Source organism: Chelon labrosus, assembly GCF_963514085.1.
Source record: "Chelon labrosus genome assembly, chromosome: 2".
In the NCBI taxonomy this organism is placed as follows: domain Eukaryota; kingdom Metazoa; phylum Chordata; class Actinopteri; order Mugiliformes; family Mugilidae; genus Chelon; species Chelon labrosus.
The window spans coordinates 33,839,136-33,853,037 of NC_140338.1; the positions used below are offsets into that span (position 1 = coordinate 33,839,136).

The 13,902-nt window shown below is 41.2% G+C and overlaps 1 protein-coding gene across 1 annotated transcript in view; it reads right to left on the reverse strand.

The window, feature by feature from the left end:
• Positions 1 to 13,902, reverse strand: part of mast1a (microtubule associated serine/threonine kinase 1a) — a gene marked incomplete at its 5' end in the record, with an annotated part of 69,902 nt that overhangs the window by 29,133 nt on the left and 26,867 nt on the right. The window contains 4 exons of the mRNA XM_084559248.1: positions 126 to 286; positions 6,731 to 6,803; positions 7,276 to 7,347; positions 8,570 to 8,662. Coding sequence (XP_084415374.1) covers positions 126 to 286; positions 6,731 to 6,803; positions 7,276 to 7,347; positions 8,570 to 8,662 — 399 coding nt within the window. The remainder of the gene's footprint in view (positions 1 to 125; positions 287 to 6,730; positions 6,804 to 7,275; positions 7,348 to 8,569; positions 8,663 to 13,902) is intronic.

Genomic DNA, 13,902 nt, shown 5'->3' on the forward strand with positions numbered 1-13,902 from the left:
GACATTTTCTCATATACATGTAAAAATAACTGGAACAAGGTGTGAAAGATGACGGAGGAGAAGGAGGAGGGTGAGGAGGGGGTCTCCATTTTTACTGGTTTGGCCATGATCTGCCGTGCCCTCACCTGAGGCTTCGCGAACGAGGCCGGACATGTGGCGAGCGCCGCCCCCCGTCATCGTCTGTGATGCTCTCTGTGCTGCCAAAGTGCTTGGACAGAAAGTGCAGCTCATCCATGGTTGGCTGGAAGGGCAGCTGGTGCAGACGCTCCTGGGATGAGCTGGATGACTGGAGAGAAACCACAGACATAAAAAAGATACAAGGTTAAAAAGTAAAACTTTTGCCGTGTTATTCATTTTTTTAAAGCCCTGGTAAGAGAAGAGAAGAGAAGAGAAGAGAAGAGAAGAGAAGAGAAGAGACTATGTTGAAAGGATGAAAAAGAGAGAAGTGGAGAAACAAAAAAATACCCAGAAGGAGTTAGTGTAGGAGGGAAAAACAGAATAATGTGAACTGAAAAGAGAGCAAAAAGACTTCAGGGAATGAAAGAGTGACTCCAAGTAAAAGTTAACTGCTGCTTTAAGTGTCTCATGCCTCAGGGGGTTAATGGCAACTCTGTTTGGTCTTAAACAAAAGACTTTTCTTCAGCCCAGGAGGGGAAAAGGAACTGCTTGAATCAATGGGAGGCTTAATGAACACATCCCCCAATGGGTCACCATGGTTGGCTTTGGCCACTCAATAATTTCTGCTTTAAAAATCCATTACAAACTCCTTTCAGGTTCTCGCCACTTGCAAGTGGCAGAAAAGCAGTGAAATGATTATGCTGTGAATGCACCAACTCATTCAAGTCAACAGAATCACTTAAGATGTTCCCAGGAGATGGAGAGAGCTAGAGGAGACGGGAAAATGCCATTGGATATGATGGACGGATTAATAAAATTTCCTACCTGTCTCCCTTTACGCAGTCCCTCATGTCTCAATCCCTGTCACCAAATCATGAGGTTGTATTTGCTCTGACATACTGTACATTGCCAAATAACAATAAAGGCAAGGTAAAATAGAATGTAAAATTATTCTCTGCATGTTTTACCAGAAAAAAAAGTTTGCCTGCTGCAATTCTTAGGCTAATTTATTAATTATTAACATTAACAATTAAGTGCATGTTTGTTTGTTAATGAGACATGTCATAATTTAGGACACAGGATAGCTATAGGTACAAAAGCTACCTATACAATGAATGAGTAAATCATTGAATACTGCTATTGATAGATACAACTGCACAGGCTAATTATATGTACAAGAATATACACTGCCTGGCCAAAAAAAAAGTCTCCTTGTGATTGCTACAACTGATTGTTAGCCCCGCCCTGACATATCTCACCTGTGCCTCACTGTTCCCCTTGTATTTGGTCTCTGTTTCTCCTTTGTAATTTGCCAGTTTGTCTTTGTACTTCATGTCGATAATTTTCCAGCCTGTTCCTAGGGTTTTTTCTGTTCCTTGATATTTTTTGGACTTTGTCTTTGCCTGATTTTTAAATAAAGACTTTCAATCCACCACCTGTGTCTTGAGTCATATGTTTGAGTTCTCGACTCGTTCCGTGTTTCACTGTTCACTGTTGCGCTGTGTGGACTGGTTACTAAGTACAAATCATTATTGATGGTAATGATGACAGCACGAAAGAGTTCAAATTGCCTCAGATGCAAGTAGTGTAACATACAGTTGAAACCAGATGTTTACATACACTGTGTTAAAAGACACATGAACCTTTTTTCCTCACTGTCTGAAGTTAAATCAGATTAAACCTCTCCTGTTTTAGGTCAGTTAGGATTACTAAAATTATTTCTATTTGCTAAATGCCACAATAATGAGAGAGAGAATTTATTAGAGAATTTTTTATTACTTTCTTCAAAGTCAGAAGTTTACATACATTTCCTTAGTATTTGGTAGCATTGCCTTTAAACTGTATGACTTGGGTCAAACGTTTTGGGTATCCTTCCACAAGCTTCTCGCAATAGTCTGCTGGAATTCTGGTCCATTCCTCCTGACAGTACTTGTGTAACTGAGTCAGGGTTGTAGGCCGCCTCGCTCGCACACGTCTTTTCAGATCTGCCCACATATTTTCTATAGGATTGAGATCGGGGCTTTGTGATGGCCACTCCAAAACATTGATTTTGTTGTCCTTAAGCCACTTTGTAACTACTTTAGCAGTATGCTTAGGGTCATTGTCCATTTGGAAGACCCATTTGCACCCAAGCTTTAACTTCCTGGCTGATGTCTTGAGATGCTGCTTCAATATTTCCACATAATGTTCTTTCCTCATGATGCCGTCTATTTTATGAAGTGCACCAGTTCCTCCTGCGACAAAACAGCCCCACAACATGATGCTACCACCTCCATACTTCACAGTTGGGATGGTGTTCTCAGGCTTACAAGCTTCCCCCTTTTTCCTCCAAATGTAACGATGGTCATTATGGCCAAACGGTTCCACTTTAGTTTCATCATATCACAGGACATGTCTCCAAAGATTAAGGTCTTTGTCCCTGTGTGTATTTGCAAACTGTAATCTGTCTTTTTATGTTGCTTTTGGAGTAATGGCTTCTTCCTCGCTGAGTGGCCTTTCAGTCCATGTCGGTACAGGACTCGTTTCACTGTGGAGAATGACACTCTCTTACCAGCTTCAGCCATCATCTTGACAAGGTCTTTAGCTTTTGTTCTGGGGTTGATTCGCATGTTTTGGACCAAAACATGTTCATCTCTGGAACATAGAACCAGTCTCCTTCCTGAGTGGTATGATGGCTGGACATTCCCATGGTGTCTATACTTGTGTATAATTGTTTGAACAGATGAACATGGCACCTTCAAACATCTGGAAATTGTACCCAAGGATGAACCAGTCTTGTGGAGCTCCACAATTCTCTTCCTGATATCTTGGCTGATTTCTTCAAACTCAAATGTTGTCTGTTAACCTATCAGAAGCTTCCAAAGTCATGACATCATCATCATCAGGGCTTTCCTTCATTGTTTAAAGACATAGTAATCTTTGTGTATGTAAACTTCTGACTTTGAAAAAAGTAATAGAAAATTCTCTAAGAAATTCTCTCTCTCATTATTGTGGCATTTAGCAAATAGAAATAATTTTGGTAATCCTAACTGACCAAAAACAGGAGAGGTTTAGTCTGATTAAACTTCAGACAGTGAGGAAAAAATATTTATGTGTCTTTTAACACAGTGTATGTAAACATCTGGTTTCAACTGTATGTAGTGCTTAAGTGGCTTGTGCAATGTTTTGGAGTTTGTGCTTGTATGAGAATAAGTTGTGTGTGTGAGATGATGTTGGGGGTGTTAGTCTTAGTAGAAGGGAGAAAAGGCACTGGAGGGGCGGGAGAGGTGCCCTAAGATGCTGGAAGCTTGCAGGGGTGCACCACTTTCTGAATCGTCTTCCCATCTCTCCAGGTGTTGCATGTCCTCTCTGTACAGTGTTTCATTGTTGCTGATTAGGCCAACAAAAGTTGTGTCATCAGTGAAATTAATGATGTTGGTGGACCTGGATCTTGTAGCTCAGTTGTGTGTCAGCAGGGTGAACAGCAGTGGGCTGAGCACGCAGCCTTGAGGGGCTCCAGTGTCCAGGGTGATTGTGACTGAGTGTCTCCTGCAAATCCAGACTGACTGCAATCTTTCTGTAAGGAAGTCCAGGACCCAGTTACAGAGGGAGGAGTTGAGGCTCAGGAGTCTGCGCTTCCCCATGAGTTGTTGCTGAGCTGAAGTCTATGAACGGCATTTTAACGTAACTGTCCTTGTTTTCTAGATGTGTCAAGGCAAGTTGCAGAGTCAGGGACACTGCATCATCAGTAGATATATTTGAGTAGCAAAGTGAAAGGGGTCCAGCGTTGGTAGATGGGTGGCTTTAATGTGTTCAATGTGCATTTCTAGTCATTCGAAGCACCTCATCAAAATTGGGGTCAGTAGTACAGGGTGGTAGACATTCAGGCACATTGCAGGTGACTTCTTTGGCACCGGTATGATGGTGGAGGTCTTGCAGCACTTTGGTACTATTCCTTGTCTTAGCAAGGTATTGAGGATGTCCGTCAAGAACTCTTTCAGTTGCTCTGCACAGTCTTTCAATACTCTCCCAGGAATGGTCTCTGGTCCAGCAGCTTCATGGGGATTGATCCTGGGGGGTGCTCAGTCTCTTGATCTAAAGGCTGCATCACGGATTTTGGGCAGGGAGTGGACCGTGCTAGTCAGCAGTGATTTCTGGTTGGCACGCATGGTAATGGTTTTCGTTACAGTCATATTGTCTGTACAATAGACTGCATAAAAATGGATGTCGGGACAGCTCCCCAAAAGCCAATGCAGGGATTCTCAAAGTGGGGTGCACGAACTGCCTCTAGGGGGTGCGCGAGATGAAAAATGTAATTACGGAGAAGACGTTACCTTCTTCTACGCACTGTATATGCGCACCTAGCTGAGCCACCTGTGCTGCACTTGAAAATCCTCAGAAGGATCCTTATCTGTTCCTGAGCTTGTGCTCTGTTATTTATGTTGTGGCTCGTGTGTATCTTTATTGCAATTTAATTTAAATTACTGCCGTTCTAATTTTATTTCCATACCCGCTGTGTTATGATAACGGGGTTGTGTTAGTGCCACGGTCATTTAAAGTTGCTGGAATTTTTTTATTTGTCTCTGTTGCCTCTGAGCCTGAGAATGTCATCCATCCTCTTTGCTCTTAAAAGTGGAAGCTTGTGCGTAACTTTGTTGCATTATATTGAAAATGTTACAGTGTTTCAGTTTAAATCAAATGGGAGAGCGCATTGTTGAGGTTGTATTGTTAGTTATGTGTGTGTTCTGGTCATTTGAGCATGATTAAACATGGCGCCTTTAAAATGGCTATAAAATAGCTTGTTGCGTTTTTTTTTTTTAAAGTGTGGGGGATTGGGGGGTGCCTCAAAACCCGGTTGGGCCGGGGGGGCTGCGACCAAAAAAGTTTGGGAACCGCTGAGCCAAAGCATGTGGAGCTTCCCCTAGTGGTTGGCTCCAGTAAAGGTCATAAGCTAACCCTAACCCCTAACCATCCATGTTAGAGGATGGGACTCAGGCCAAACTGAAACACTGAAGTAATGTGGGGGTTGACTCTGTTTGCTCTGTGCTTTTTGGTTTGTCTACACCTTGTCCAGTATGTTGTTTCTCTTGTTGCAAAGTTCACGTGCTGGTGAAACTTAGGTAGAACAGATTTAATCCTTGTGTGGTTAAAGCTTTAATGACCTTCTGAAATTTTATTCATCTGTAAGATTTAATACTTCTTCTCTGTTCTAGTCTGTTGTACCTCTACTTTCAACAGTTTACATTTCCGTATACGCTTAACTCAGCTTTACCTTTTCAAACCTCCTGCACACACACACACACATCTCATGCTTTCATCTGCTCTACTCAGTATGCAAGGGTCCTGCTGTAACTAATCAAGCGTGTAATAGCCCATGTAAGAACAAACAGAGCTCTTAAAACGGACAGGATGGGAGGGTTGGAGATGGAGAAGAGCATAGAGAGAAAGAGCTGCCATCTTCAGTCTCATCTGCTGGTAAAGAGAGATCAATAAGTTGCCTACTGTGTGTCTATATACAGCTGGGAGGTGATGCATGAGAGGCAGTCAATGAAAGAAATGATGTGAAAAGCAGACGGGATGCAGAGGAAGAAATGTGTGTTCAAGATGGCATGGAAATGTACAGGGATTATGAGTCAACACCTCTACCTGAGCATCATACACATTAAGGTCCATTTCTCGAATGGAGTATTTACCAAATGGGCCTTGGCCGTGCTCATTTCTCTAGTGTCTTATGAGCCAAACACTCAGACGAAAGCGAACACTGTTGTTGTCCCTCTGTTTGCTTCAGATCACAATTTTATTTCCGTCTACACTCTGTTTTATTTGTCTCTGTTGTCCCTTAGCAGCACTGTGACTGACTTGATGCATGAAACTATATGAAGATAAATTCTCTGAGTGAAACTCGTATTCTTTCTCCTGTTTCTCCGCTAAAACTTACAAAAAAAGAGAAAGCGATTAATCACAAATTTTTTATCTCCAAAAACAATATAACAACCACAGAAGCTCCAAATTATACTTCAGGAACTTAATATGGACTCACTGCTCCAACGATGTGGAGTGTAGTTTAATAGCCACAAGCTTTGTGTTACAAGGACACACTTAGTTAGCCTAATTCTACATTTTACAGAGGCTAACATGCAGTGGCCACTGCTGTAATAGTACACGGCAAATGCAATTTATGTAAATTAATGTAGCCACGCCTATTGCATGGCTGTAATACCCCTAAGTACACATAAGAAATGCAGCAATGCAAAAACTGGCAGGAAAAAGGAAGACTGCAAGTTACTTTTCTGGCTGCTTCAAATGGAAATAAGTTACAAATGCAGTTTGCTGACATTGTGTTAGATTGCAAGGTATTTTAATAGGCATGTAGATAGAGAAGGAGTCTTTGTTGAAGTTTTTGTTGCACACGCAAATAGCAGCCCTCAGAAAATGTTTTATGGGGAAATGCATTCAAAAACATTTGTTACACACTGTGTTTTGGAGATTAACAATGAATAAAAGTGAGTATTGACACTAATAATATCTGACGGATATTTAGTATCTATCAGATATTTAGATTAGTATTTAGTTTATTACAATTTTTTGATCAAATAAACAACGGTGTATGGGTTATGAGTGTGTTTAAACCTACCGTTGAGCTGGGGGTGTTGGTGCCATATCCTGAGGAAGGCAGAGAAGCCAAAGACCATCTACGTCCATCAGCCCTGAGAAAAGAAATGGAAAGGGGGAAAAAAAAAGGGAAAAAAGAAAATATATATCAGACACTGAAAAACTGAAAACAGTTTTTCTCTGTTCCTTTTAACAGCCAAAACTCTGACGTCAGTTTCTATTTTAGTTCCTCGCACTTACACAATTGGCAGTTATGCTTTAGCAATTCCGCCACATTCACCTACATTCAAATTACCCAATTACATTAAACATTTTAGTTCGTTTTATTCCTCTCTTCCTCTGAGTGAGTGATGAGGAGTTCTTGTTTGGGCAAAGTCCTTCCACCTCTCCTGACTTATTTGGGCCTGCGGTCACACCTCTGTGACCACATAGGAATGGCGGGAGCAGCACAGGACAAAAACAGGGGAGCAGTGTGTGCTTTCATTTTCTACATGTTTGTGAGCAAGTGGGAGTGTTCCTGTAGCGTTGCGCGTACAACTTATTGTATGAAACAAAAAGGATGCCAACCTTCGAGAAGAGGCGAAGGAGAAGTGGGCAGGTCCACTTGGTGAGAAGTTGCGCGGGCTGTCCAATGGACTGCTCCCTAATAAAATACATATGGAGATAAGAAAGCAGAAAACAGACATTGTTGCTTACTGGGCAATAATTGGAGGGCAGGTACACATAATTTTAGATCTTTGTGCTTAAATTCTCTAACAAATGACAGTAACTAGTAAATGACAACTGCATTCATTCACTGTAACACTTATTTTCACAACACTTGCAGAACAGGCACATTCAGTTGCGTGCACATGCAACAATACACAGCCAAGAGGAATGGCTCATAATGATTGATGGATCAAGAGTTAGTGGCATTGACAAGAAATTGTGTTCAACAAATTTGTAGAAGACCACATGTTAGCAAACAGGAACACAAACAATCAAACAAACAAAAATGACATAAATTATATAGACTGTAAATATAGACTGTATGCAGTATTGGGGCAGTAGCACGTAGCCAAGCCCAATTTTTTGTATTTGTTTTACTTCTGTTGCAAACCAAACCATTGAAGAATTGTTGTTACAGTGTGTACAATCAAGCTAAGCTACACACCACTATTTATAAGATATGTAAATTCGCTGGTTATTGTTAAACCTTTCCAGCGCCAGGTGTTTGTTTTTCTTATGATAAGAACCACCATACTTTTACTTCTTTTACCATTATTTTCTTTGCACAAGATGGCTCTGTTCTTATGAGAAATTGATGAAACAATTTGGAGGCAGTGTTTTTTCCTTAAAGCATTGCAGAATTAATCAACTCAGGCATATAGGGCTACACTGGACCGATTTTGAAGTTTATTGTGCTTAATGCAGTTGCAGAGTGCACATGTGATCTAGGAGAATACAAGACTAGAAAAGTCCTTATGAATCACCAGAAGAAGTTTATTTACAAAACATGCACAATTTATTTATTTATTTATTTTGAAAAAGGTTCATGTTGGCTGGTAGTAAACAATCAGAATAGGATCGGGGAAAAATCATTTTAGAGGGTGACTAAGAGGAGAGAGCAGTATGATGTGCAACAAAGGCAGCTATAGAGGCAACTTATGAATATTGTAACACAAGATGGGCTTTATCAGTGTGGCTTTGCAGTCACCACACCCAGAGTTTGTGAAGCAGATTGGTCCGTTGTCTTGTGTTGATCATCAAAGTGTAAAACAAAGACAGTGTGCAGAGAACCATCTGATTGCAATGTTCTGCAACGATTGTTAAAAACAAGAAAGTCACATGTGTGGTTTTCAAAGGCAGGTGTGTATAGTACAAACCTATGTGTCCAGGCAGTGGAGAGTGCGGTCGTGGCAGGGTGGGTGATGTACTGGTCAGGATAAGGCTTTTCCGGTTACTGGTTCTGCAACTAGAGCATAAAAGAGAACAAAGAGCACTTTAGAATTCGTCTTCATTAAATCAATCAATAGCTGACAGATGACTCAGAGGCTCCCATAATAATGAAAATACTATCTGTGTTTGGCCCTGTGCTTACATGTCATCCTAAGTCAATGTATTTATTATGGTACAGCATATGTGTATGCTTTTTATCTCATGGACAGTCTGTCTCTGTGTGTGCATGTGTCAGGACATAACACATAGACTTTATTGACATCAGCCTATCCACAGGGAGAGCAAGGAAAAACACCAAAGATTTTTAATTTCCTCTAGGTCCGGCCCCATGACAGCTGCTGCCATGGAACACAAAGGCAGGAGTGATGGAAAGAAGACGGAGAGGAGGAAAAGGGTCGGGGAGGACAGGTACAGACCATAATAAAGAGAAGAAATCACTGAACCATAAAAACTTTGGATACTGCTGCTGCTGCCATCACTGGATTTGTCACTGAACAATGTCACAGGAGCATGCACAGAGATGCACAAGGGTTATTGTCTTACGTAACAGCTCATAAAAGGGGAAGTGGATTTTTCAGGTGTTATTTTCATGTGTGAATTGGGTTTGTTCACAGGCTTTATATCTGTGTGTGCTACTCAGAATAGCAGAGCCACATCTGACAAACAAGTTTGCTTCTCATTGCATCAGCCAGCATTCAGCTCTACATTTGTGCAGGAAGTACAGTAAATCAGAGCACAGTCACACGGCACGAGGTAGTTATTTAATGTAACTCTGCATTTAAAATCCATATCCCCTTCTTGCAAAACACCCACATCCTCCCTTATCTCTCATTTTGATGTGAGTCTTCATCAGTTGTTTCTAACTGCGAGACATCAAACCCCTGGCAGGATTTGATCGGTGGCAGTGCGCCTCTGTGGGTGCCAGCTGAGGGAGAGCTTGTACTCAGCCTTGCAGAACAGAGGAGTAGCATATTGAAATATTTAAGGGAAATGCATTAGCTTTGGACTGAGCAGCTTAACACCATCCTTTGCTTCAGCTTTCAGACCCGAGAAAAGGGGAGTGAAGAAGGGGAAATGGTGACGGAGATGACATGGAAAAAAAAGACACAAGGCTGAAGAGACTTTCCTTTGTGTCCTTCCCTTACTTCTCCTTCCTCTTCCACAGCTATGACCCAGAAACATTTGAGCACATGGTACTCAAGCCTCACTCCACAACATATTCCTAGCTTTTGATTCATGATTCATCGCATATCCAGGAGCTCAGGTCTCCCAGCAAATCTTTAATGGCAGGGATTTACTTTCGGCTTAAGCATCTAACCACATATTACAGTGATATTACACCTTAATCCTACCTGCCTTGCTTCTGTGACTTTCCCACTATTCTACGTTATTTTCAACCACAACAAATTCTTCCAGAATCATTTAGTATTCGCTCAGCGGTCAACGGGTTCTCCATCTTCCAAATGAACTCTCTGAATGGTGAATAACTGAGATATGTGAAGTCAAGAAAACCCATTCTTTGCCTCTAATTCCCCTTTCAAGCTTTAGTCAGTCAACTATACTAATAAGGAAGGAACGAGAATGAAAATTCACCCAGGTAGAGCAATCTAATCTTCTCATAAGGCCAGAAGTCTTTTTGATTTACAACACTGTTATCTTAAATGAATGCTGCAAAAGGGCATCTTGCCCATAGCATTTGCACTGTATAAAAGATTAAATAGGAGCACTGTTCTTCATTCTATACTCCAACTGCCAATCTCACAAGTAAAGGTTACACTGAGAGCTCTGCTCCTTGATTTCTGCAAAAAGTAAGAGGTACACAAACACGGACACAACAGTGGGGAGACTAGAAACATCTTTCAGTGGGACATTTATTGTTGCTGTGTTCCAGTGGAGACTGACATTTTGTAAAGATGTGTGCTCGTTTTCTTTTATTCTGCCTTTCTAACTTCAGCTTCACTCCTTAATTTAGTACAAAATGAATTTCAAAAACAGGCATGAACACAGATTTTAGGGTTTATAATCCTCAGAGCATTTAGAGCAAATACAGACACATTTTACATGCAATAAAAACTTTTATCATGCTTCATTGCAGACTAGTTTATTACTAGTTACCTGACAGAAAGACGAGTGTTGCCTCCAGAATTGCTTCAATGCTCCTTGGCATAGTGTGGAATCTCTGAACTAGGTAGGTGAACATTATTCTTCTAAAGGATGTTTTTGTCTGGATAATAGTGGACAAAGTCCATTGACTATATTTACACTTTTAACACCTGTCTGTTCTGAAAGATATTTTTGTATGTTGTCACAAGTTAAGCAGAAAACAGCTGAAATACACTGCCTGGCCAAAAGAAAAGTCGCCACCAAAAAAAAGGTTGTTGGACCGCCTTTAACTTTGATTACAGCACACATTCACTGTGGCATTGTTTCGATAAGCTTCTGCAATGTCACCAGATTTATTTCCATCCATTGTTGCATTCATTCTTCACCAAGATCTCGTATTGATGATGGGAGAGTCTGACCACTGTGCAAAGCCTTCTCCAGCACATCCCAAAGATTCTCAATGGGTTAAGGTCTGGACTCTGTGGTGGCCAATCCATGTGTGAAAATGATGTCTCATGCTCCCTGAACCACTCTTTTACAATTTGAGCCCAATGAATCCTGGCATTGTCATCTTGGAATATACCCAGGCCACCAGGGAGGAAAAAATCCATAGATGGAATAACCTGGTCATTCAGTATATTCAGGTAGTCAGCTGACCTCATTCTTTGGACACATAATGTTGCTGAACCTAGACCTGAGCAACTGCAGCAACCCCAGATCATGGCACTGCCCCCACAGGCTTGTACAGTAGGCACTAGGCATGATGGGTGCATCACTTCATCTGCCTCTCTGAGTTCTACTGTTGCTTTTCTTTGATTTGATTTCACCAAAGGTTTAAGTGATTGCAGATCACGATCAATCAGGATTTTTTTCAGACCACATTTCTTCCTTGAAGACGATGGTTCCCCACTAACCTTCCAGTTTGTAATAATGCGTTGGGACAGTTCTTAACCCAGTTTTAGTAGTTTCTGTAATCTCCTTAGATGTTTTCTCTGCTTGATGCATGCCAATGATTTGACCCATCTCAAACAGACTAACATCTTTTCCACGACCACAGGATGTGTCTTTAGACATGGTTGTTTAAGAAATGAGAAGCTACTCATTGCATCAGTTGGGGTTAAATAACTTGTTGTCAGCTGAAAGATGATCACCCATGCAGTAATTATCCAATAGGAGGCTCGTACCTCTTCGGTTAAATCCAGGTGGCGACTTTATTTTTTGGCCATACAGTGTAATTAGTCATTGATAGATCAAACAATTTGCAACCACACTTCACATTAACCAAAATGCCCTTAAATTTATTCTTATTTTGGACAAGCGATCTAAAGATGCCACCTCGAGCTGAAATCCTTTCAGCTTTCAGTGGCTGTTATGGTTTTTGACTAACCTGCTGCAGATTCACTCGACCGGGAAAGCAAAGGAGATAAGAGAGTTGGGAGTATCAGTATGGGAGAATATGTGTGTGTAAATGTGACTTTAAATCACTCTGTCATGGTTATGGCTGAGCAGCCTGGACTCATCCTGTCTCAATCAGGCTGAGAAGGCTGAGAGTGTGTGTATGTCTGTGTGTGTTCATAGAGATGGAAACAGTTAGTATTCTGTACCCTACCATCTTTGACTTATAAATCTAAAGCTGCCGTTAGCTTGGTGTTCACATACAAACACATTGTCGGTTTACGGCCAAGCAAGCCGGCGCTACGTCAGCCGCCTCCTCCTCTGCTTCCAGGCTGATGGTGATGTTTCATTCATGAAGGATTTAATAAATTTTAAACAAATGAAAGGTTTACTGAAAACAAGACACATTCCTTTAAATTATTCAAAGCCTTTTAGAATCAGTGAGGTTAAAGAACAAATTTTCCCTATTCATAATAAATTGACCAAGAACAAGAAAGATGCAGAGCAACGAGAGACAGAGCGGAGAAGACGTGAGGAGGAATGTAGGATGTTACCATGGCAACACATTTGGAGTCTCGCTAATAAGAAGCAAATGGTGACGTCATCCAGATGGAATATGATTCACTGGGGTCAGTGGTGCATGCTACCTCTGCTGACGGCCACCAGAGCTGAAAGGAAAGCTGTGAGCGTGGCACAACTTTTAATATGCAACAAAGCATAAAGTGTGTGAGTGATAGTGTCAACTGAGTCTGGTTGAGTGCTTCAAAAGGTGCAAAGTTTGTGTTGGTGGATGCTGGTTTTAGCATCCAGGTCACCATCAGAATGACACAATGACAGTAGCAGCAACACATAAGAAGAGATTAGTACGAAGTGGCAACGAGAGACCGCGGATTGTTAATGAAATTTAATCAGTAGTAGCGCTGATAGGTGAAAAGCGTTTGGGTGTGTGAAGTGGGCAGGTACCAAGTTGAACTAACCGCAACTTTGAGGGGTCAAGCAACTGGAGTAACTAAAACGGGTGATGATGACCTCTAACGCAACCCTGAGAGTGTTGGGGAACTTAGACGGAGAAGTGTGGGTGCTGACTGCACTTTCTTTTCATACAGAGAGAGCCGGATAACAAGAAGAGGTAGTTCATGGCAGTCCATATTGTCAGTTTGTGTTCTGTTTGTGTCGCTCGGAAACATTTGGGGTGGGAAATATTCAAGAGGGTTACCTAGGCAACCATAGTCTTGCAAGTCCATTAGAGACCAACTGTCAGTTGCAAAGTTATGGCTGACACTTCATATGTGAACAGAGCTTTAGTGTATGTATTGCATTTCAATGCAATAAAATGATTTTATTGAATGTTCAGTCTTGACATGTTACTCTGCTTTTTACTACAATATCTGCTCTTGAAAGCTGGAGCTTTATTACTTTTAGGGTAATGTTTAAGCATAAGGGTAATACAAAACAGCTGAACTAGACAGAGCTAAAGTATCATAGCTTAACATAAACTAAACTGAACTTAACCAACTAAACACATCTTTTCTGTCCTAAAAAGCTGAAGAGAAAGCAGAATACATTCACCAGCTGATCAGACTGTTCTTGAAATGAAGGGGTCTTAGTCCAGTCAGACACAGTGATGTGCAATGAATTTGGTACAATCAAACTGGCAACTTCCTGCAGATAGTACAACACCATAGTGTCTCAGCACATTTAAACTGTTTTACTACTGTTCATAGTTAACTCTCACTGCTCTCATCCATTCGAATAACC